This window comes from Aethalodelphis obliquidens, unplaced genomic scaffold (genome assembly GCF_003676395.1).
Source record: "Aethalodelphis obliquidens isolate GAN/ISIS:26980383/991018 unplaced genomic scaffold, ASM367639v1 scaffold118, whole genome shotgun sequence".
NCBI classification, from domain to species: Eukaryota; Metazoa; Chordata; class Mammalia; order Artiodactyla; family Delphinidae; genus Aethalodelphis; species Aethalodelphis obliquidens.
Window position 1 is genome coordinate 1,401,566 of NW_020838062.1, and position 18,637 is coordinate 1,420,202.

Consider the following 18,637-nt stretch of genomic DNA (forward strand, 5'->3'; position numbering starts at 1 on the left):
CCTGCTAATAGCAACAGCTGCTGCCTCCAGGGCAGCATGGGACATCTGGAATGATCTTCAGCAGGGACTTACGGCTTTGCTCCTTTTCTCTTGGCTGCAAGAGCTGGGATGGGCCCAGCCAGGCCCTGGCAGTGGCAGATGTGGCTCATGTACAGCCAAGGCTTCCTGTGGGCTGGCCTGTAGGCAGTCTTGCTCCATGACCAGCATGTCTTGTGCCCTAAGGAAAGCTGTGGCCTCTGAATAAGACCTTTGTGGTACTGTGTCCTTACAGATTCAGCCATCTACCTCACGCCACATTCGCAGTCCTGAGCCCCAGCCTTTGGAGCCAGTGCCCAAGAAACAATGCATTGGGCCGATGAATAGGTCCCTCCCAGACTGCAAGGGGGCCAGGCATTTCTGTGGTTCCTGTTCATCCTACTCCTTCCGATTCCCTGAGGAGCTTCAGCAGCCCTGTGACGCCTCTTCCCAGGTATGGAAAGCCTGTTTCATCTGTGTAGCTGAAAGGGGATTTCATTTTCATGAAAATGTGGGCTCAGCTGTTTCTCCTTGAGGGGCCAGTGGCTACCCAGTTGGCTGCAATTCGTTTGCCTGAGATAAAAATATATCCTGGCCAGCCAGACCTGGACACACACGCACATGTGCGTGTACATATGTGCTGCACCGCAGATTCTCACAGCCGGGAGCACGACTGCAGCTCGTGCCCAAACAAGGAGACAGTCACCCGAGAGGCGGCATTGCTGTTGTCTTCCACCCTTGGGAGAATGGAGTGTTTGTGTTGCATTTCTGAGAGGCTCTGTTATCTCTTTTCTTTTGACACAGCAGCCCGCTCAGGAGCTGGTGCAATACCTCCCACAGCAGGCGGGGCTGCAGGAGCAGTCACAGCAGCATAATGTTACTGTGGAAAACCGTGTGCTGCAAATACTCGTGCCAAGCCAACCCTTCGATAACACCCATATGTTTACGTCGACGCAGCACATCACGGTTCCTGTCCAATTAGAAGCTGAGCAACAGCCCTCCAGCAGCTATCATGGTGAAAACCCTGGGGGCCAGGAAGGCAGGAGTCATAGGTAAGAAGTGCATGGAATGGTAATAAGGGCTGAGGTCACTGCTCTCCCCTCGTGGCTGGACACCATACCTGAAACCATGGGCGACTTGCCCACGGGCACCCAAAGTCCCCTCATCCCAAGCAGTGTGCTCCCCCTCATCCTGCTCTGCGGCCACTGAACCCCGCCTCCACAGGCGTGGCGCATAGCCGAGCACGCCTTGATGGAACAGAGGCATCTCCATGAAAATAAAAGGACTAGATCAGGACGTCTCCAAGCTAGGGAATGAGCATGCCACTCTTGAAATCACTTGACTTCACGCACCCAAGCCCAGCCTCACAGCACAGGGTGTCTATAGTAAAGTCTTGAGTGTCCCCAGGTGAATGACTCCTGGCTCCTAGCTTCCTTCTTCCACTTCCCTGGGATCCGGTGGTCACAGTAGACCAGGTGAAGGGGTCTCCAGGGCACTGACGATCTCTATGGGGGAAGCAAGTGTGAAAGAGTTGCTAGATTGCCGTTGGATGCCTAGAGAGCCACATTTTCTGCTCAGGGATAAAATTTTTGGCTCCAAATGCCAGAGAAAGAAGGTTCTGCTCAACAATGAAGGGTTGTGTAGCACATTCTTGGCACCCAATAACTAGTTTTGAATGAATGCCAGTTCTCTGAGCACGTCTCCCAGAGCCCTCTGGATTTTCTTCTGCGTTCCTTTAGGATCAGTGTCCCTGACACGTGGGGTGCGTTAGTGCCATGTTTCCCACTGGCCTGATCATCCGAATCAACCTGAAGAGGTTGTTAACAGTACAGATTCAGAGTTTTGGATGATGCTCAAAAATCTCTGTTTATCACACGACCTCCAGGTTTAGGGTGATAGAGGGAGCCCCAGACTTACAGAAGGAAAACAGGCCTTGCAAGCTCCTCTCAGCCATGAGCTCCTTCAGTGACGAAGGGCACGTTCCTGAATTCGGGGTAGGTGAAGCGACACAAGGCCACAGAAGTTACCATCGTGGAAGAACCAGGACTGTCCAAGTAATAGAAATAAAACCACTTGATATAAATGACTGATTTTTCTTAATATTTACATTCGCTTTACTTTGGCAAATTGAGACTTATTCGGGCCAAAGTGAGAGTCCAAGCAAATGAATCCTGATTTAGCCACTCGAAGCATGTTCCTTGAGCACCTAGTGATGAGCAAGACAGTGTCTCCTGGGCCATCGTTCCTAGACCCGTGTCACTGTAACATGTTTCTTCTCTTACAGTTTTCTTCTTGAGGACCAGCAGGGGCCCTGCCTGAGTCCATTGCTCCTGGCACATAACCCAAGCTCTGAGATGATTTCTTCTACCGTCATCCCTCAGTGTCAGATAAGTTCTGACTCAAACTTAGTCATGCTGCAGATCCCAGAGGATTCCAACCAACTTTGTCAACAGCCAGAAGACCCACAGCATCACCTTTACTTCCAAGTTGAAACTTGGCCTTCCAGTGAGCAGGCCTCCCTGCAGGACCAAGTTACTTGGGTTCAGGTATACACCCCCTTCTCCTCTGCCCCCCGGCCCAGGTCAGGAAGTTCTGCACCGAGGCTGGACCCTTCCCCATATGTTCCGTGTGTGAAATCCACACTTCAAAGCTCAAAGAAATCTGAGGGTGGGTACCCACATGGGGTAGCAGTCACGGCTGAGCAAAAAGATTCTCTAGGCTTCCATGGAAAAGTGAGCTGTCCTCGGTGATATTAAAGGCAATCTGATTTGGAAACCTCTCACAAATATGTTTCCTGGGCAAAATGAGTCCTGCCATATGAGTCCTTCCACTGAATGAATGTGCAAGGTATCCATCCATGGGGTGCCCCGTATTTGGCAGGGCAGACCCCACCTTGGGGACCATCTGTCTTGGCTGTGTTGCTAGGGCAGTGGCGGGAGCTGGTCCAGATGGCAGTCACATAGCAGGTTTTACTTCCCGGGGACACTCCCAGCAGGCCCCTTGGGGACCACAGACTCTCCATCTGACTAACAGCATTTACGAAGGGTGTTTGTCGGGATTCTGGCTTTAGAGATCTTAATAGAACTTAACCTCTTAAAAAAAACTAACAACAAGGAAAAAAAACAGTAAACTAAGGCAGAATGAAGGGGATTGGATATTTTAAATGGCTATGATTAACTTCACATAGACCTCTTGACCAGCTGGGCCACCAGCCCTCCAGAAAGTTGGTCCATTAGAGGGACTGCCCACACGAAGACATCAGATGGTCAGTGGTCCTGTGGTTCAGTTAGCAAGCCAGGCTCTGGTGAGAGCCTTCCTCATGCCTGCTCTCAAGGCACTTACCCTCTGGACGGGCCCTGAGAGGCAGAGCAGGCTGAGCAGATGTCCCAGGGAAGTGGGGAAGGGAGGACCCCGCAAGGTTGCACAGATGGGAGAATGCAGTGGACCAGCCAAAGGTAGGACTGTGTTGGAGGCCCCCTGTCCACGAGACTTCAGGGGCTCCCCACACCCTGCTCGGGTTCGTCTTCTCCAAGCTCTGGACCCTCCCTCTCCCCGGGTCCCCAGACACCTTTGGCTTTCTGCCCCTAGCGCAGCCCTGCTCTTTCTGTCTCCTCTACCTTCTCCTCCACCCTCTTGAATTCCACTTGTTGAAATCTTATATCACCTTCAAAACCCAGCCCAAGGGGTCCCTCTTTCTCCAGCAGAAAAGATTCGCACAGCCCACTCCTTGGAACACCATCTGTGTGTCTGTCCCGCCTGCCCTGTCCACAGCCCAGAGTGGGTTGTTACCTCTCCCTGTCTCATTGCTCAAGTGAGCCTGGTAGCTGCCAGTCAGGCTCAGTGTGGAAGTCACCTAGCCTGAGCAGAATGGTGAGGGCCAAAGGTAGGGGCAGGGAGAGACCTTCTAAGGCCTCGGCTGGCCATGGCTGGTAGGGAACTGGACCGGGAGGGCCAGACACGGGGCCCAGTAGCCTTAGGCATTCAGACAAGTTTGGGAGAGCCCAGGACTGCTTCTGCTGGTCTTTAAGGCAAGATGCCATTGGGAGAGAGAAACAGGGGTGATCCCATTTCCTTAGCTCCAACTTCTGCCGGCACCTTGCAGGCTTGTGTTCCAAAGACCTGCTTCTCACTGGCTTGCTGACTCGGACTAAAGGGATTCTCCCACCGCTGCAAAATGGGCCCAGGCACTCTAGCAAAGGACTCCACTTTGTCCCCCTTTTTCCCGGCAGGTACCAACCCCTGAGACAGAAGTCCAGGGCTCTTCAGGTCTACAGATTATCCAAGACGACACGGAACACGGGCCAGGCCAAATCTGCTACTTCATGTCTGCAGCGCCGTCCAACTCGTACGAGTAGCAGCGCCACATGTACTTTCCTCTCTAGCCTCGAGAGAAGAGGGGGAGACAAGATGCTGAGGCCTGCATGACAAGGGGAGCTCCAAGGCGCACAGAGTCCCCTGGAGTAAGGGGTAGGGGGTGGGGTGGATCCTTTATTTTCTTTTCTGACAAGTTCTTTTTGTAATTGTTACTTGAGCACAACCTGTTCTTTGAAATCATGCTACAGAGGCAGCCTGTAATCCCTAGCGTGTGCTGCCCAGCCTCGCAGACACCGAATCTACCATGGGCAGGCAGGCTGCGGAGTCTGCTCAGGGTAGAAGAGCCTTTTGATGACAAGAAGTATTTTCCAGCATGGTTTGCAATCTAGTTGGAGCTGTTCCGTATCAGGCTGTGAAAATTCCGAGGCCTTGGCCTTGACGATCAAGGTCGGCACTTCCTCCACAGTCAAGCTGGGGAAATGCATGGAGAACAGCAATCCAACTGTGGAAAAAGCTGAAACCAGGTCAAAAGTTTTATGCTAAAGTACTCACGGCTTTGCTGCTTAATAAAAATTGTGTTTTACTACAACTCTCTGTGAACTTATAACTGACTTTTGGAACCTAGAAATGGTACCTGCCTTCCTGAGTGGCTGTGTGCCCAAGTCTTCTGGGTAGCTGAGGCCCAACACAGTTGGCCTGGGGCTACCCACTCTGTGTTGACTGTGCCAATGCCTAATACAGCCCGTGAGAGGTGAGCCTGGTTGCTCAAGGGCACAGTGCCCATTTGCTTTGCGTGCAGGTTCCTTCTCTTCTTTCTGGCAGGAGTACTTCCTGGAGGAAGAGTGATTTGCTCTCCGTCAAGCACCAAGGAGAGCATCTTCCCAGCTGTCTGCACAGAGGCGGGGAAGCAGGGGTGGGGGGGGGCTTGGATAACCTAGCCTGAAGTCATCATGTGCCTTGAATGTCAAGTCTTAAAGTAATGAACCATTGCAGGAAGAAGGCAAAGGAAGCCCCAGTCCCCAGTGGCAAGTTACAATAAAGGGGACAGTGAGGCCACATACCCACAGGAGAAGCTTGACACCCTCCAGGTAGCCTGATCTCTACCAGGGTGCTGTGGACTGAATGGGTCCCCCTCAATTCACATGTTAAAGCTCTACCGCCAATAGGACGGTATTTGGAGGTGGGGCCTTTGGGAGGTGATTAGCTTTAGATGAGGTCGTGGGGGTGGTGCCCTTATAGTGGAATTAGTGCTCTTAGAAGAAGAGACACAGAGAGCTTGCTCCCTCTCTCACCTTGTATGCACAAAGAGGCAGTCACATCAGCTCACAGCAAGATGGTGGCTACCTACGAGCCAATAGAAGAGGTCTCAGAATAAAACCTACCTTGCTATCACCTTGATCTTGGTCACCTTGACAGCCTCTAGAACTGTGAGAAATAAAAATCTGCTGCTGAAGCCACCCCCACCCCCCAGCTGTAGTATTTTGTTATGGCAGCCTAAGCTTCGCAGCCATTGGGAAGAAGCAGCTGCAGGCCCAGTCACTTGTCAGAGTGCCTCCTTGGTACGTTCAGGTACATCTCCCATTGTGTCAGCACGTGCAGAGCATTTCCAAGAACCAGTTCTCTTGGGCTGCCCCACAGAGATGGAAGCAAAGGTTAGGGTCATTCTTGGTACCCTCTTTGACTTTGGATGGGTAGAGGTGGAAGTGGCTGGTGTTCTGGGATGTTGGCAGGGACTCTGTCGCCTCCTTGTCTCGGGAGGCCATGGGACCACCATACCCCCTCCTGCCCGACACTACAGGAAGGACCACATATGTACATGGCCACGCCACGCTTGTTAAAGAGAGTGATGAGAGATCACAAGGCAGCAAGAGGCACTGCTTTGCTGGCATGCAGAGTGGCCCAGGCTCGGGGTCAAGAACTACCTCTAGACCGTGGGGTGGCGGGGCGGGGCATTCGGGCAGGCAGGCTCCTTCCAGCTACTCAGCTGGTAGCATTCCAACCTTGGGGACAGCTCGGGGGCAGCTCACAGGCTGACTCTGCAGCGTCAGTAGTCTCCCTAGCCAGATCTGGTGTTTCTAACAGAAGGATTTGGTCCTGCTCTGTTTTTTCCCTTTACATGGAAAGGAGAGGCGGTCAGGCAGGCCCTAGAGTAGTGCAGTCCCGAGACACACAGCTGATGCCACTTTCTACCGTGGACAAGTCGCTGAAGCTCTCTGGCCTTTGTTTCTCCATCAGAAAAAAAGGAGAGAGGTGGAGACAGTGCCTTTCCTACGTAGCTCCCGGAGGAGATGATGATCAATGGCTTTGTAGAGCCTTCAGGAGAGGCACTATAAAAGCTGACTAGGCGGGATGCATTCAGTTGGGGTTATTGTTTGAATTCCAGGTTTCACCACCCTCTGGATTTCAGACAAGGCTCTGCCTCAATCACCAGCTTAACTCCCGGCTCAGCCCCCAAGCCAGGTTGCCAGAGGGTCAGAGGGGCCAGCTGCCCAGTTCTGCGGTTTTCCAAGGATCCCCACAGGAGTAACTACGAGGCTGCCCCATCTCAGAATGGGGAAAGTTGAGGGCACAGGGGCTAAAAGCCCAGAACCAGTGCTCATGTGCTGGCAAGTCCCATCGTGAGTTTGGATACGACTGAAGTCAAAGCGTGGTGAGTGTGTTCTCTCAGTCAGTTCCGGGCCCAGCCCCTGCTCCGAGGCATTCTTGGTACTCCTGGCCGAGACCTTAGACTTGGCTGCCTGGGCAGACCAGTGCCTTTAACTGGGATCAGTCTGTACTTTCTTTTCGCTTATCTTCCCAGGCACAGCCCTAGAGTGTCTCCTGATGATTGTAGCCCGGAAGAAAGTTGTCAGCCCTCAGGCTCTGGGAGAAGCAGGGCTGACCAGGCCAAGAGATGCCAGTGTCCTCAAGAGGGTCAGGGGTGGCTTTAGCAACAAAGAAATGAGAAACTGGTGACACTTGCACGCACTCCAGATCATGAACTGAGTGAGGGGTGGGTTCTGTCCCAGCCTTGCCCAGGGCAGGAGAGAAGTCTGGGCATGACTTGTGTCAAGAAGACTGGTCATGGGACAAGCTTCCAAGGCCACAGTTCCATCCGGAATAGCTGTGGCTGTCCCCATGGTCTGTGCTAAACTGCTCCAGGAGGTTCTGGGGACTCTGCAGCCCAAACCACAAGTGGACGCTACACCCGGAGCTACTCAGGACAAACGTTTTCTGTCCATCATGCTCCCTCCTGGTCCCACGGGCCACACGCACACGGTGCACAGCTCACACAGCCACCTCGCCTTTACTCTCAGACTCTGCAGATGAATGAGACCAGACCCTTCCAGCAGCCCTAGAGCAAGCAGATCCCCAGGAAGGGGACGCCCACTCCTAGCACCCCAGCCTCGGCCACCCAGGTCCCCTTCCTCGGTGGCCTCAGAGAGGCAGCAGCGTTCAGCCGCAGGCCTTGAGCACCGTGACCCACATAGCACTCGATGGCTGGGCACGTGGCCTGGGACACGAGGGCTGCTATCCCCAGAGTTTCCTGGCCTTGCTGCATGCGTCTGCTGGACAGCCTTGCCCTCACCCCAGCTGCCTGGCCCACACCAGCTTCGTCCTTGGGGGAGGGAGGGGCGGAGAGACAGAGTGCCCAGAGCATCACGATCTTGTGGGCACGGGGCTCCTACAGCAGAAGTGGGCCCAGACACAGTCCAGGATCCCAGAACTTAGCCTGCCTTCCCTCGACACTGGCACCAGCAGCCCCAAGTTGCAAAGCGGGCAGCCCCTCGCAAGGAGGTCAGCAAGGTGGACCCTGACCCAGAGCATCATTGCCTTGCCGTTACCCCACAGGACCTCAAGGTGGCTTGCTGAGGATTTCTTTACCCCTCTAGCACGAAGCCGAATTGGCATCCCCTGTCTGCAAAATTATGGGGGTTGCATTTCTCTGGGGGTTGATAGGGTGGAGGAAGTTGGAGGAACACGACAGAGCTGCCCCTGCTGCCACACGTGGCAGACCTTCCAGACACAGCTGCCATGACCCCCGCCCCCATCAGCTCTCCCCCAGGTGGGCAGCACAAGGTCCTCACTGAGTAATATTCCAAGCACAGACTTTAACGGCTGAATATTCATGTGGTTTCTATGTCATCAAATATTTATAAATGTTCCTATTCCCAAACGACTTTGGTAATAAAGAAGGAAGAGTCATTGAAACGCCAGCCCTGAGCCATGCTCTTCCTTGCCTGCATCGGCAGGACACAGCACAGCACCGGCCAAGGCCCTCCATGGTGTCTCGAGTGTTCCAAGTACTTTGAAGGCAATGAAAGTGAAGGCGGCCTCTGAACGTTCTGGGCTGTGAGTGTTGTCCACTTCGGCCAAAATCCCTGGGAAGGAAAGATTGAGGGAGAAAGGTCAGGCAGAAGAGAAGGGGCTGAGGTGGGCCTGGGGCCGCAAATTCCATCCCCATCTCTCAAAACGGGCCCCGACAAACATAACAAAGACTCCAGTTTGTAGCTAGGACCCAATTAAATGTTCCATAGGGCATGGGAAATCATTGGCCTGTTCTGTTTTCACGACTAAGCAAGACAGTGTTGAATGGCTCTCCATTGCTTATCAAATAAAGCCCGAGTTCTCAGCCTGGCGTGGCCCGGCCTCACCCTTCCTCCACAACTGCACGGCCCTCTGCCCGTCACACACTGCCCCTGGCCTCGTGGAACCGCTGGGTTGGACACAAGCCAGGGCTTTCCTGCCCTCATGGATTCGTCTCTCTTCTCTACACCTGGAACGCGCTCCCCTCCCGTCTCTGCATTTCCGAGCTTTGCCCTGAGGCAGAGCCTGGCCGGAAGGCTCTCTCTGCTCCCCTGTCCGCCTGTCCCTGCTCAGCGGGCAGAGAAGCTGGGGCCCCCAGAGCACAATACCTGGCGGACCGAGCCTTCTCTCTACACGTGTTCCAATGAGTATCTTCAGCCAAGGTCCTTCCAGTTACCTGGAGAACGTTTCACAAAGAAAAGCAGCTGCCTGAGGCAGGATCTTCGAGTGACAAGCCACGCTGGTGAGGCCCACGAGCCTTCTCGGGCAAACTCCCAGCAGGCCGTCCTTGGGGCCAAAAGGCAGCCCACCTTCTACTGAGCTCAGGTGTAAGTTTTCTTAAGCTCCTGAACATTAGCCTGCCAGCTTGCCGCCCTTCCTCAGGCTTCGTCCTCAGGCAGGGACTCAGAGATGAGGGCGGGCAGAACCTGCCGTGGGGCCACAGTCTTGGCCCCTGAATCACCATTTTCCAATGGGACTCAGCGGAGGGCTTGGTGGATGAGAGAGCCGGGAGGAAGTCGTGAAGCGCGAAGCATTGCCCTGAGTTGGCACGTCCCTTTGTGGCCCAGGCGAGGCAGGAATACTGCAGGGAGATGGGGGGGGGTGGGGAGAGAGGAGTGCAGGGTGGGGTGGCAGTGACAACTAAATGCCAAGAAACTCCCGGAGCCGTGGATGTTTCCTGCCCAGATGGAGGCCCTGACCCCAAAGGTCAAAGGGTAATTAACCACACAGTCACCTTGTTGATGAAACAAAACCCACACCCCTGGAGAATCAAAACATGTCAAAGGCATGGAGGCAAAGGTCAACAGACAGGACAGACAAATTGTAGTATTTAGTACTGCGCATGCAAGTATTTAGAGGTTAGCCTGCCAGCCTGGGGGGAGGGCAGGTGGGAGAGGGGCTGGAAGTTCAGCTGAACCGGGGTGTGATTTCAGCTGATAACAGGGTGCAGGTCTCCGGGAAAGAGCTGGGCTCACGGGGAGATTTACACCCAGAACCTTGGAGCACGTGGTCCACCAGAAAAGCCAGACTTCGTGCATAGAGGGGCGTCTATGGACAGCAGGGCACCCGGAAAGGACAGCAGCTCCCTGGCAGCCACCCTTGAGGCCCACCTCCACCTCGACTACTGCACTTCCCCCTCCCCAGCTCCTAGCCCCCACTTGGGAAATGACCATGGCTCCCAAACCCCAGTACCCCACCCTGTTTTCCCCGCTGGCCACTGAACCCTTCGATCCAACTGCATATGGGACGTCTCCCTGTGGATGTCTCCTGGGCACCTCAATGTCAATGCAGCCAAAAACCGGCTCTTCAGCATCTCCGGAAAACAGCTCCCCTCTCAGGGACAGGCACATCCATCCTCTCAGTTACCCACGCCAGGAGTCAGACATTGGTGCCACTAACGCACAGTAGGGGGCAGGGAAAGTGTGAATGAATGAGGGAGTGAATGGATGAACAGATGACTGGATAGTTGACGTTGTCTTGTGTTCCCAACATGAGCTGGGCACACAGGAGGCATCAGGGAAGATGTATTGAGCAATGGGCTTCTCCTCTCCTCCAGAAACTTCCCAGGCCCCCGCTTCAGCAAAACACCTTTCCAGGTTCTGGGTACGTAGCTCTAGGGTCCTTCTAGGGTCCCTCTAGGTCAGGGGCAGCATGTGAGGCTATATCCCATGGTACTAGTCTCAGAGGGAAGGTGGGATGGCTCCACAGGGCCAACACATAGGTTGGGCTTCTTGGTACCAGTTTTCTGTACCTTAGGGTGCCCAAGAACACCTAGTATGTGATTGCATTTCCCAGAGCCCAGACATGAACCAGGAGCGCAGGACAGGAACGCACGAAGGAGGTTCCTTTATCTCTGTCTTAGGGCTCATGGTTTCTTCAGTTCCTGCCCCACACACTCCACCACCAGCCACCTGGTGGTGCCTACAGTAGACTCCAGCTTGGGTAGGCAGCATCATTTACCTCCAGGGCCTTGGGAGGCATAGAGCAGGCAGGAGGGCCCCTGGACCTCTGGCCACCCAGCCCCCAAACTTTAGGCGGGGCTTGGTCAGACTCATTTCTTGTCGTCTCTTGCCCCCTGGCGTATGGTCGCAGTATTGCCGCTCCCCAGTGGGCTCCCTTGTGACCAATTCAATTAATATTTCCTGAGCACCTACATTGGGCCAGGCTCTACGCTGGACAGAATGCTACTCTCAAGATTTCAGTCCAGCCCTTGGTCAGCTCCCTGGTATATCTCGCTTCTGTACTCTCCAAACGCCCTCGGAGCCATGATCCATCATATCATCACTCCCTGTCCCCTCTTTCCCTCTTTCCCAATTGACTGGCAAATCCCCAACCTTGGATGAACCCAACTATTTGTACTCTGTGCGCCTGCACTTAAGCATCTCTGTGCTGCTAGAGAGAATCACACAAGCTGGCGGGTTGTACAGCCTCACCCGGGCACACCTCACTGTGCAGAAGGACTTCTGTGTTTTGTGTTTTTCCAGTCCATTCTCAGAATGGTGATTTGCTCTCTCCTCCAAGTCCCCATGTGTCTTTCCACTTCCCTCCTGCTTGCCTTGTCCATATTCAATTTAGAAATGAGAACATATGGAATGGAAATTCTCTCACCATACCATCACCAAGCATATTAACCTGCCTTCCTCTATAACCAACATTTCCTCCTCTCCTCGAGCTAAAACAGTGGACATCTCCCTTCTCTTTTCTAAGGCTGATGCCTTCTCTGTACTCTAGATCCCATCCCCTCCCACTTGCCACTCCGTCCAGCATCACTGGATTCCCTCTCTCTACTCAACTAGTCCCCTCACCATGCAAACGTGCTGTCATCGTTCCTGTCTTAAAAAAAAAAAAATCATCTCTCGACTCCCACCTCCTTCCCCAGAAAGTGCCACATTTTTTTCCTTCCTTTACAGGCACTTGTCTGCAGGTACTGTCTTCAATTCCTCTCTCTTCCCAGTGTAGTCATCAACACACTTGAATTCAGCCTCAGCTGCCCCCACTCCACTGAAATTTCTCTTACCATGGTCGCCTATGAACTCCATGTTGCCAAGTTCACCCTTCATTTCTCTGCCCTAGTGTTACTCTGGCTCTCAGCAGTGTTGATTCACTGGACAACATTTCCTGTTAAACACTCCCTTCTCTAAGATTCTAGGACACCTCACTTCTGTTTACCCCACCTACTACCTCACTGGCTCTTCCTTCTCACTCTCCTTTGCTGGTTCTTCCTCCCGACTCCTAAACTTGGGTCTTGGATTTTTCCCTACCTCCTTTCACACACTACGTGATCACATCCAGTCCCATAACTTTAAATCACACACACACCACACACACACACACACACACACACACACACACCACACCACACCACATTTCTTCACCGAACCAGACTCATATATGCAACTGCCCCATAGTCTTCCCTCTTTCAGTAGCTGGAACCCCTCGTTCCCCCAGTTCTATAAGGCAGCAATCTGATGTTATGGGCTGAGCTGTGTCCTCCAAATATTCATATGTTGAAGCTCTGACCGCCAGGACCTCAGAATGTGACCTTATTTGGAAATAAGGTCATTGCAGATGTAATTAGTTAAGCTGAGGTCATACTGGGGTAGGCAGGCCCTCATCAACTATGACTGTGTCCTTATACAAAGAGGAAATTAGAGCACAGACATACAGAGAGAGAACATGTGAAGATGAAGACAGAGATCAGGGTGTTGCTTCTACAAGCCCAGGAACACTCAAGATGGCTGGTAAACAATTAGAAGCTGGGAGAGAGGCCTGGAACACGTTCTCCCTCATGGCCCTTAGAAGGAACCAACCCTGCCCACACCTTGATCTTGGACTCCAGCTCCCAGAACTGGGAGACAATACATTTCTTATTTAAACCACTGTTGTGGACTGAATTATGTACCCCCCCTCCAAATCCATATGTTGAAGCCCCAACCCGCAATGGGACTCTTTTTGGAGAGGAGGTCTTTAGGGAAGTAATTAAGGTTAAATGAGGTTGTAAGGGTGGGGGACTAATCCAATAAGCCTGGTATCCTTAGAGGAAGAGGAAAGGACACCAGAGATTCCTCTCTCACTGCGCTCACACAGAGGAAAGGCCATGTGAGGACACAGGGAAAAGGTTACCATCTGCAAGTAAGGAAGAGGGCTCTCAGCAAGAACCAGATTTGCCACAGCACCTTGATCTTGGACTTCCCAACCTCCGGAACCATGAGAAAATAGATGCCTATTGTTTAAGCCCCGCAAGCCTGGTACTAATGCTCTTGGGATCAGCCTTAACTACTTTCGTTTTCTAAACTCTCTATATCCACTCAATAGCCACGTCTTGTTGGCTCGACTGCCAAAATCCATCTGCTGCTCCTCACCTGCGAACTGCCCACCACCGTCTCTCCCGTGCCTCACTGCTAAGACTTCCTCACTGGTCTCCTTACTTCCATTCTTGCTTCTTACAGTCCATTCCCTACACCACTTCCAGAGTGGTCTTTATACAATGTAAAGCTGATCACATCACTTGCTTACTTCAAACCCTCCAATGCATTCCATTGTACTTAGAGAGATTGTGAGCCCCTTGCAAAGTCCTCTAGGGTCCCTGCCCTCTCTTTGAACTCCTCTCCTGTCTCTGCCCCACCCTTGCTCACCAGGCCCCAACCACGCCAGCCTCCCTTATGGCCCTTGAACATCAAGCACTTGCCAGAAATGCTTATCAGCTAATACCCCCTTACGTGGCTCACTCCACCTCTCCCTTTAGGTCTCAGTTTAAATAGCTCCTCCTCAAAGCGGAAGTTGCAACTGTGAGTGGGATCTGTTTCCATTATATTTTCTAGCTGGTTATTGCTGATTAATAAAAAAGTTGGGTGTTTTGGGTAAAACTGTCTTGTAACCATCCGCCTTGCTAAAAAGATTTCTTAGTTAATCATCTTTAGCTTTCCAAGCAAGCAATCATAGAATTTGCTCTTAATGATGCACCTTTGCCATGTATCGTTTTCCATATGTATGCCTCTTGTTTCTTGTTCTAATGTTACTATATTATTTTAACTATAATCCTCTCCCCTCTCATAAATGCTCCTAACAGCACTAATTAGATCCATGTGTACTTAGATATTATTTTGTTGAATCAATAAGTGAATTAATGGACTTAAACATATTGAATAAATAACTATTTGCCTTCTGCCCCTGCTTCTGAACTGCAAGTATCATAGAGTGGGCTCAAGGCTGATTTCCCACTCTCTCCAGAGCCCAGGAAACAGGGTGGACAAGCATTAGATGTATATTGAAAAAAAAAGTGGAAGACATGGAGATGCTCTAATGGAAGCATGTAGTAGTTTGTTGAGTGGAGGTAACAACGACGACAAGACCCTTTCTAGCTAGAAGGGGAGTCCCAGGTGCAGGCCTCTACTGGATCTCAGCTCCAAATGAGTGTCACCGGTTGGAAAAGGGGGGCTGGTGGACATTACAGGGAGAAGAAACCTCCACAGCAAAGGCCTGGGAAATTTATTTTTTTCCTGAAACTATAAAGCCATAAAAAAAAAACCTAAGAAAAAAAATGTATGAAATATCTTTCTGATCCCTGGATGGATGAGGTTTTCTATGTTTAAAAGAAATAGAATCACAAAGGGACAACAAGAAGATATGCAACAATAAAAGGCAAGCGAGAGTGTAAATACGTACAAAGGGCATATGTTCATCAAGGAGAAAAAAAGGAAGATTGCAGCCAAAAAATGAGAATATACAGATAATTCACGGTAAAGAAAAGGAGAATGGTGAAAGAAAGTGTGAAAAATTGAGCATGATAGAAATGTAAAATAAAACTATGAAAATTTTTTAAAATTTATTTATTTATTTATTTTGGCTGTGTTGGGTCTTCGTTTCTGTGCAAGGGCTTTCTCTAGTTGCGGCAAGTGGGGGCCACTCTTCATCGCGGTGCGCGGGCCTCTCACTGTCGCGGCCTCTCTTGTTGCGGAGCTCAGTAGTTGTGGCTCACGGGCCTAGTTGCTCTGCGGCATGTGGGATCTTCCCAGACCAGGGCTCAAACCCGTGTCCCCTGCATTGGCAGGCAGACTCTCAACCACTGCGCCACCAGGGAAGCCCATAACTGTGAAATATTTTAATAAACTTTGCAAAGAAAATTAAACTACCGTATTTTTTTTTTTTGCCGGCAAAAGCAAGGTGAAATGAATACTTTTACACACTGGGATTTGGACCAACCTTGTTGTATAGCAGCTCAGCTCTTCAGGATCAGACCCTGTAAAAGTTTATATTTTTAACCAATAATTTTACTGCTAGGGACCCATAATTCTACTTTTTTTTTTTTTTTTTTTTGGCCATGCCTCGTGGCTTGTGGGATCTCAGTTCCCCAAGCAGGGACTGAACCCGGACCACGGCAGTGAAAGCCCAGAATCCTAACCTCTAGGCCACCAGGGAACTCCCCATAATTCTACTTTTAAGAAACAGATGCATATTCTCATTTACATGAGGACGCAATGACCAAGAGACCCTTAAAAGCAGAGGCTGGGTAGAATCTGCCTTTAATCCACACCTTCCCTTATTCACAAGAAGCACTCAGTGGTTATTTATTGAGCTAAATTAAGCTGAAAAACGAATAGCAGTCTAAAACAATAGACTCCTCGTTCTGTGTTAGCTACCTCCTACTCATTCGAAAATTCACCAAAACTTAACTGCTAGGAGTGTCCCCCAACTAATTCGAGCATGGATGAATCAGAGAGATCAGTAGACTTGACACACCATTCCTAATACCAGATCCATAGGCGATGCTTGACAATCTAGGTCACTCACTTTTCTTCCTCCTCATGTAAAAAAAAGAAAAGATGCATATCTATATTTTTAAAGAAAGATATTCATTTGCAGCATCATTTACAATAATGAAAACTAGAAAAAACTTAGGCCTCCAATTCCCTGAGGAATGGTTAGGTACATTTTGAAACCTCCATGCAATGAAATTGTATTCATTTAAAAATATGGCAAATCGACAAAAGTTATTTAATAAAATTCAACTTCTATTTCGGATTAAAATAACAAATACTAGTGAACTAGGACTAAAAGGATTCTTCCTCGACATGATATATTAAATGTATCTGAACCAATGGTAAATGAAACATTGGTATGCATAGTGAATCCCCAGAGGGGTTGCCATGAAGGCCAAGCTCAGGACATTGCAGTGGGATCAGAACAAGAAACAAATGGGAGGCATATTGGAAAGAAAGAGATATATTTATCATCATTTTCAAATTCTATGATCACCTACTTGGAAAACTACACCTGATTAAGAAACGTTTTTAGTCAGACAGATGGATACAAGAGAATTTTACAAAAATCAGCACTTTTCTCATAAACCAGTAATAACTAGCCAGAAAAAAGATTCCATTCACTAGTGCAACAAATATATATACATTACATATTATATAATATATGCTAATATATTATATGTTATGTAAAATGTATAATATATACAATAGAATAGATATAACATTATATAACATATGTTAACATATATGTTATATATTTATACACACACTCTACATAAAATATTAAAACATATGTAGGACATATAAGAACAAAACTTGAAAACCTTACTGAGGAACGTGACATAAGATTTAGGAAAATAAAGAGAAATACCATGAGCTTGATTGAAAAGATTTATATTGTAAAGTTATCAGTTCTCTCCAAATTTAATGCATAAATTTAATGCAGTTACAACCATGATATCGATGCTATTATTTTTCTTTCGTAACTTTATGAAACTATTCCAGAGTTTTGATAGAAGAGTAAATAAGCAATAATGAAATTATGGTGGGAGAGAAGTAGATATGATTGGGCGCAGAGGGTAAGAGGGTACTTGCCCCAGCCTATATTAACAGGTGTGTTAGAGCTACACTGGTCTTAACGGTGTGTGGCTGACATAGGAGGAGATGGACTAGACCAGAAACGGAGCCAAGGATATATAAGAAGGGCATGGCAGGACTGGCACCTCAATCAGTGTGGCGTAGCTGTGGCTTCAGACTTGCTTTAGAGATGAATCTTCAGGGTGGCTCTCTGGTCAGTAGTGGGGGGTGAATCTTGAAGGCTGAGGGAATATTAACTGTCTATATCAAATATATGCTGGGGAGGGGAGGTTAATTAACATAGCTATTATAGGGGCTCAAGTCCCCTAAGCCACCCTTTCTCTCCAACCCGGATGGAGAAATGATGATGTTTTACAAACAGATTAAACAATTAGAAAAAATACAGCTAATCCCTAGCTTAAGTATTAAACCAGATTCAATTCTGGACAGATTAACAATTGACATGTTAAGTAATGAAAACGTAAAAATGGTGGCATGAGTCAGTTTTGGAAAAAAAATGTTGAGGGTGGAGAAGGCCTTTGCAAGCATGAAAGCAAAAGGAGAACATGGTCAAATGCCAAGGATGAGTGTACCAGTGAGGCCACAACAGCGTTGTTTCCAATGGAAAGAGAGCAATGGGAATTGGAATCAGAAAGAAGTGGGAAATCGGGAAGCTTTGGTTCAGTCATACGCTTTGTCAATGCAAGGGATGCCCGCAAAGTCATGAGATCTTGTCAAGGGGAAAAAGCAGTGGAAGAAAGCACACAGAGGGATAAATCCCAAATACTAAAATGATTCTCACCAGGCGGTGGGATTATAGGTGATTTTTAACTTTCTATTTTATACACGTATGTTTGCCTTAACGTTTTTATAATGTGCATACTATGACTTGTATAATCAGATAAAAACCAAAGTAAATTAACAAAAATCTTTACATTGCATAAACCAAATGATGTAGATTTGGATTTATAGAGTGAAAAACAGGACGGCGATATATACAAAGTTTAATAATGGCTTTGTCTGTGAGTGGTTCTTTCTAAAATTGCCGCAATGGGAGCATATTATTTTTATAATCAGAACTAAGAAAAATATGTACATTTTCTGGGCTAGATGGTAGGAAATGAGATGAGAGAGGCAAGAAGCCAGGGGTTGGGAAGGAGCCCAGAGTGGGGAGAGGCGGCCTCACCTGAACTTATCTTCTCCCACTGCTCCACACTGAGCTCCTGTCACCTCCTCGTGGCCTTAGTTCCACAAGGATCAGGTGACCGGCAGCACAAGACATGGAGCGCTGTGTTTGGAGGAGACAATTCCATACTGAAGCCAAGCGGTCGTGTAGCTTGAAACTGCGCCCTGAGGTGGGGAGGGGCATGGTGGAAGGTCCTATCTCTCACCACAACCAGGAAAGTGGATGAGAGACTCCTTTCATTTCCAGGAACCAATGGCCATGGGGACCTGGTGGAGAGGCGGTGCCGAGGTAGTTAATCAAATGTGACCAGCTAGATGAACTACATTCCCCGAGCAGCAGTCCAACGTGGACTAGCCTCTGGAAATCATAAAGCCTGTTTTAGGGCTTACAGGCTTTTTTTTTTTTTTAAACCAAAACATTATTTAAAGAAAGGCCACCTCCCCAATATTCCTGGTGACTCAGAGGACAATGGTGTGTGGGAAAACAATGCCGTCAGCAA

General features: G+C 49.5%; 1 protein-coding gene across 1 annotated transcript in view; it reads left to right on the plus strand.

Moving 5' to 3' along the window:
• Positions 1–4,888, plus strand: part of PASD1 (PAS domain containing repressor 1) — a 67,485-nt gene extending 62,597 nt beyond the window's left edge. The window contains exons 13-16 of the mRNA XM_027097994.1: positions 272–469; positions 820–1,067; positions 2,300–2,561; positions 4,245–4,888. Coding sequence (XP_026953795.1) covers positions 272–469; positions 820–1,067; positions 2,300–2,561; positions 4,245–4,370 — 834 coding nt within the window. The 3' untranslated portion in view covers positions 4,371–4,888. The remainder of the gene's footprint in view (positions 1–271; positions 470–819; positions 1,068–2,299; positions 2,562–4,244) is intronic.
• The last annotated feature ends 13,749 nt before the right edge of the window (positions 4,889–18,637 follow it).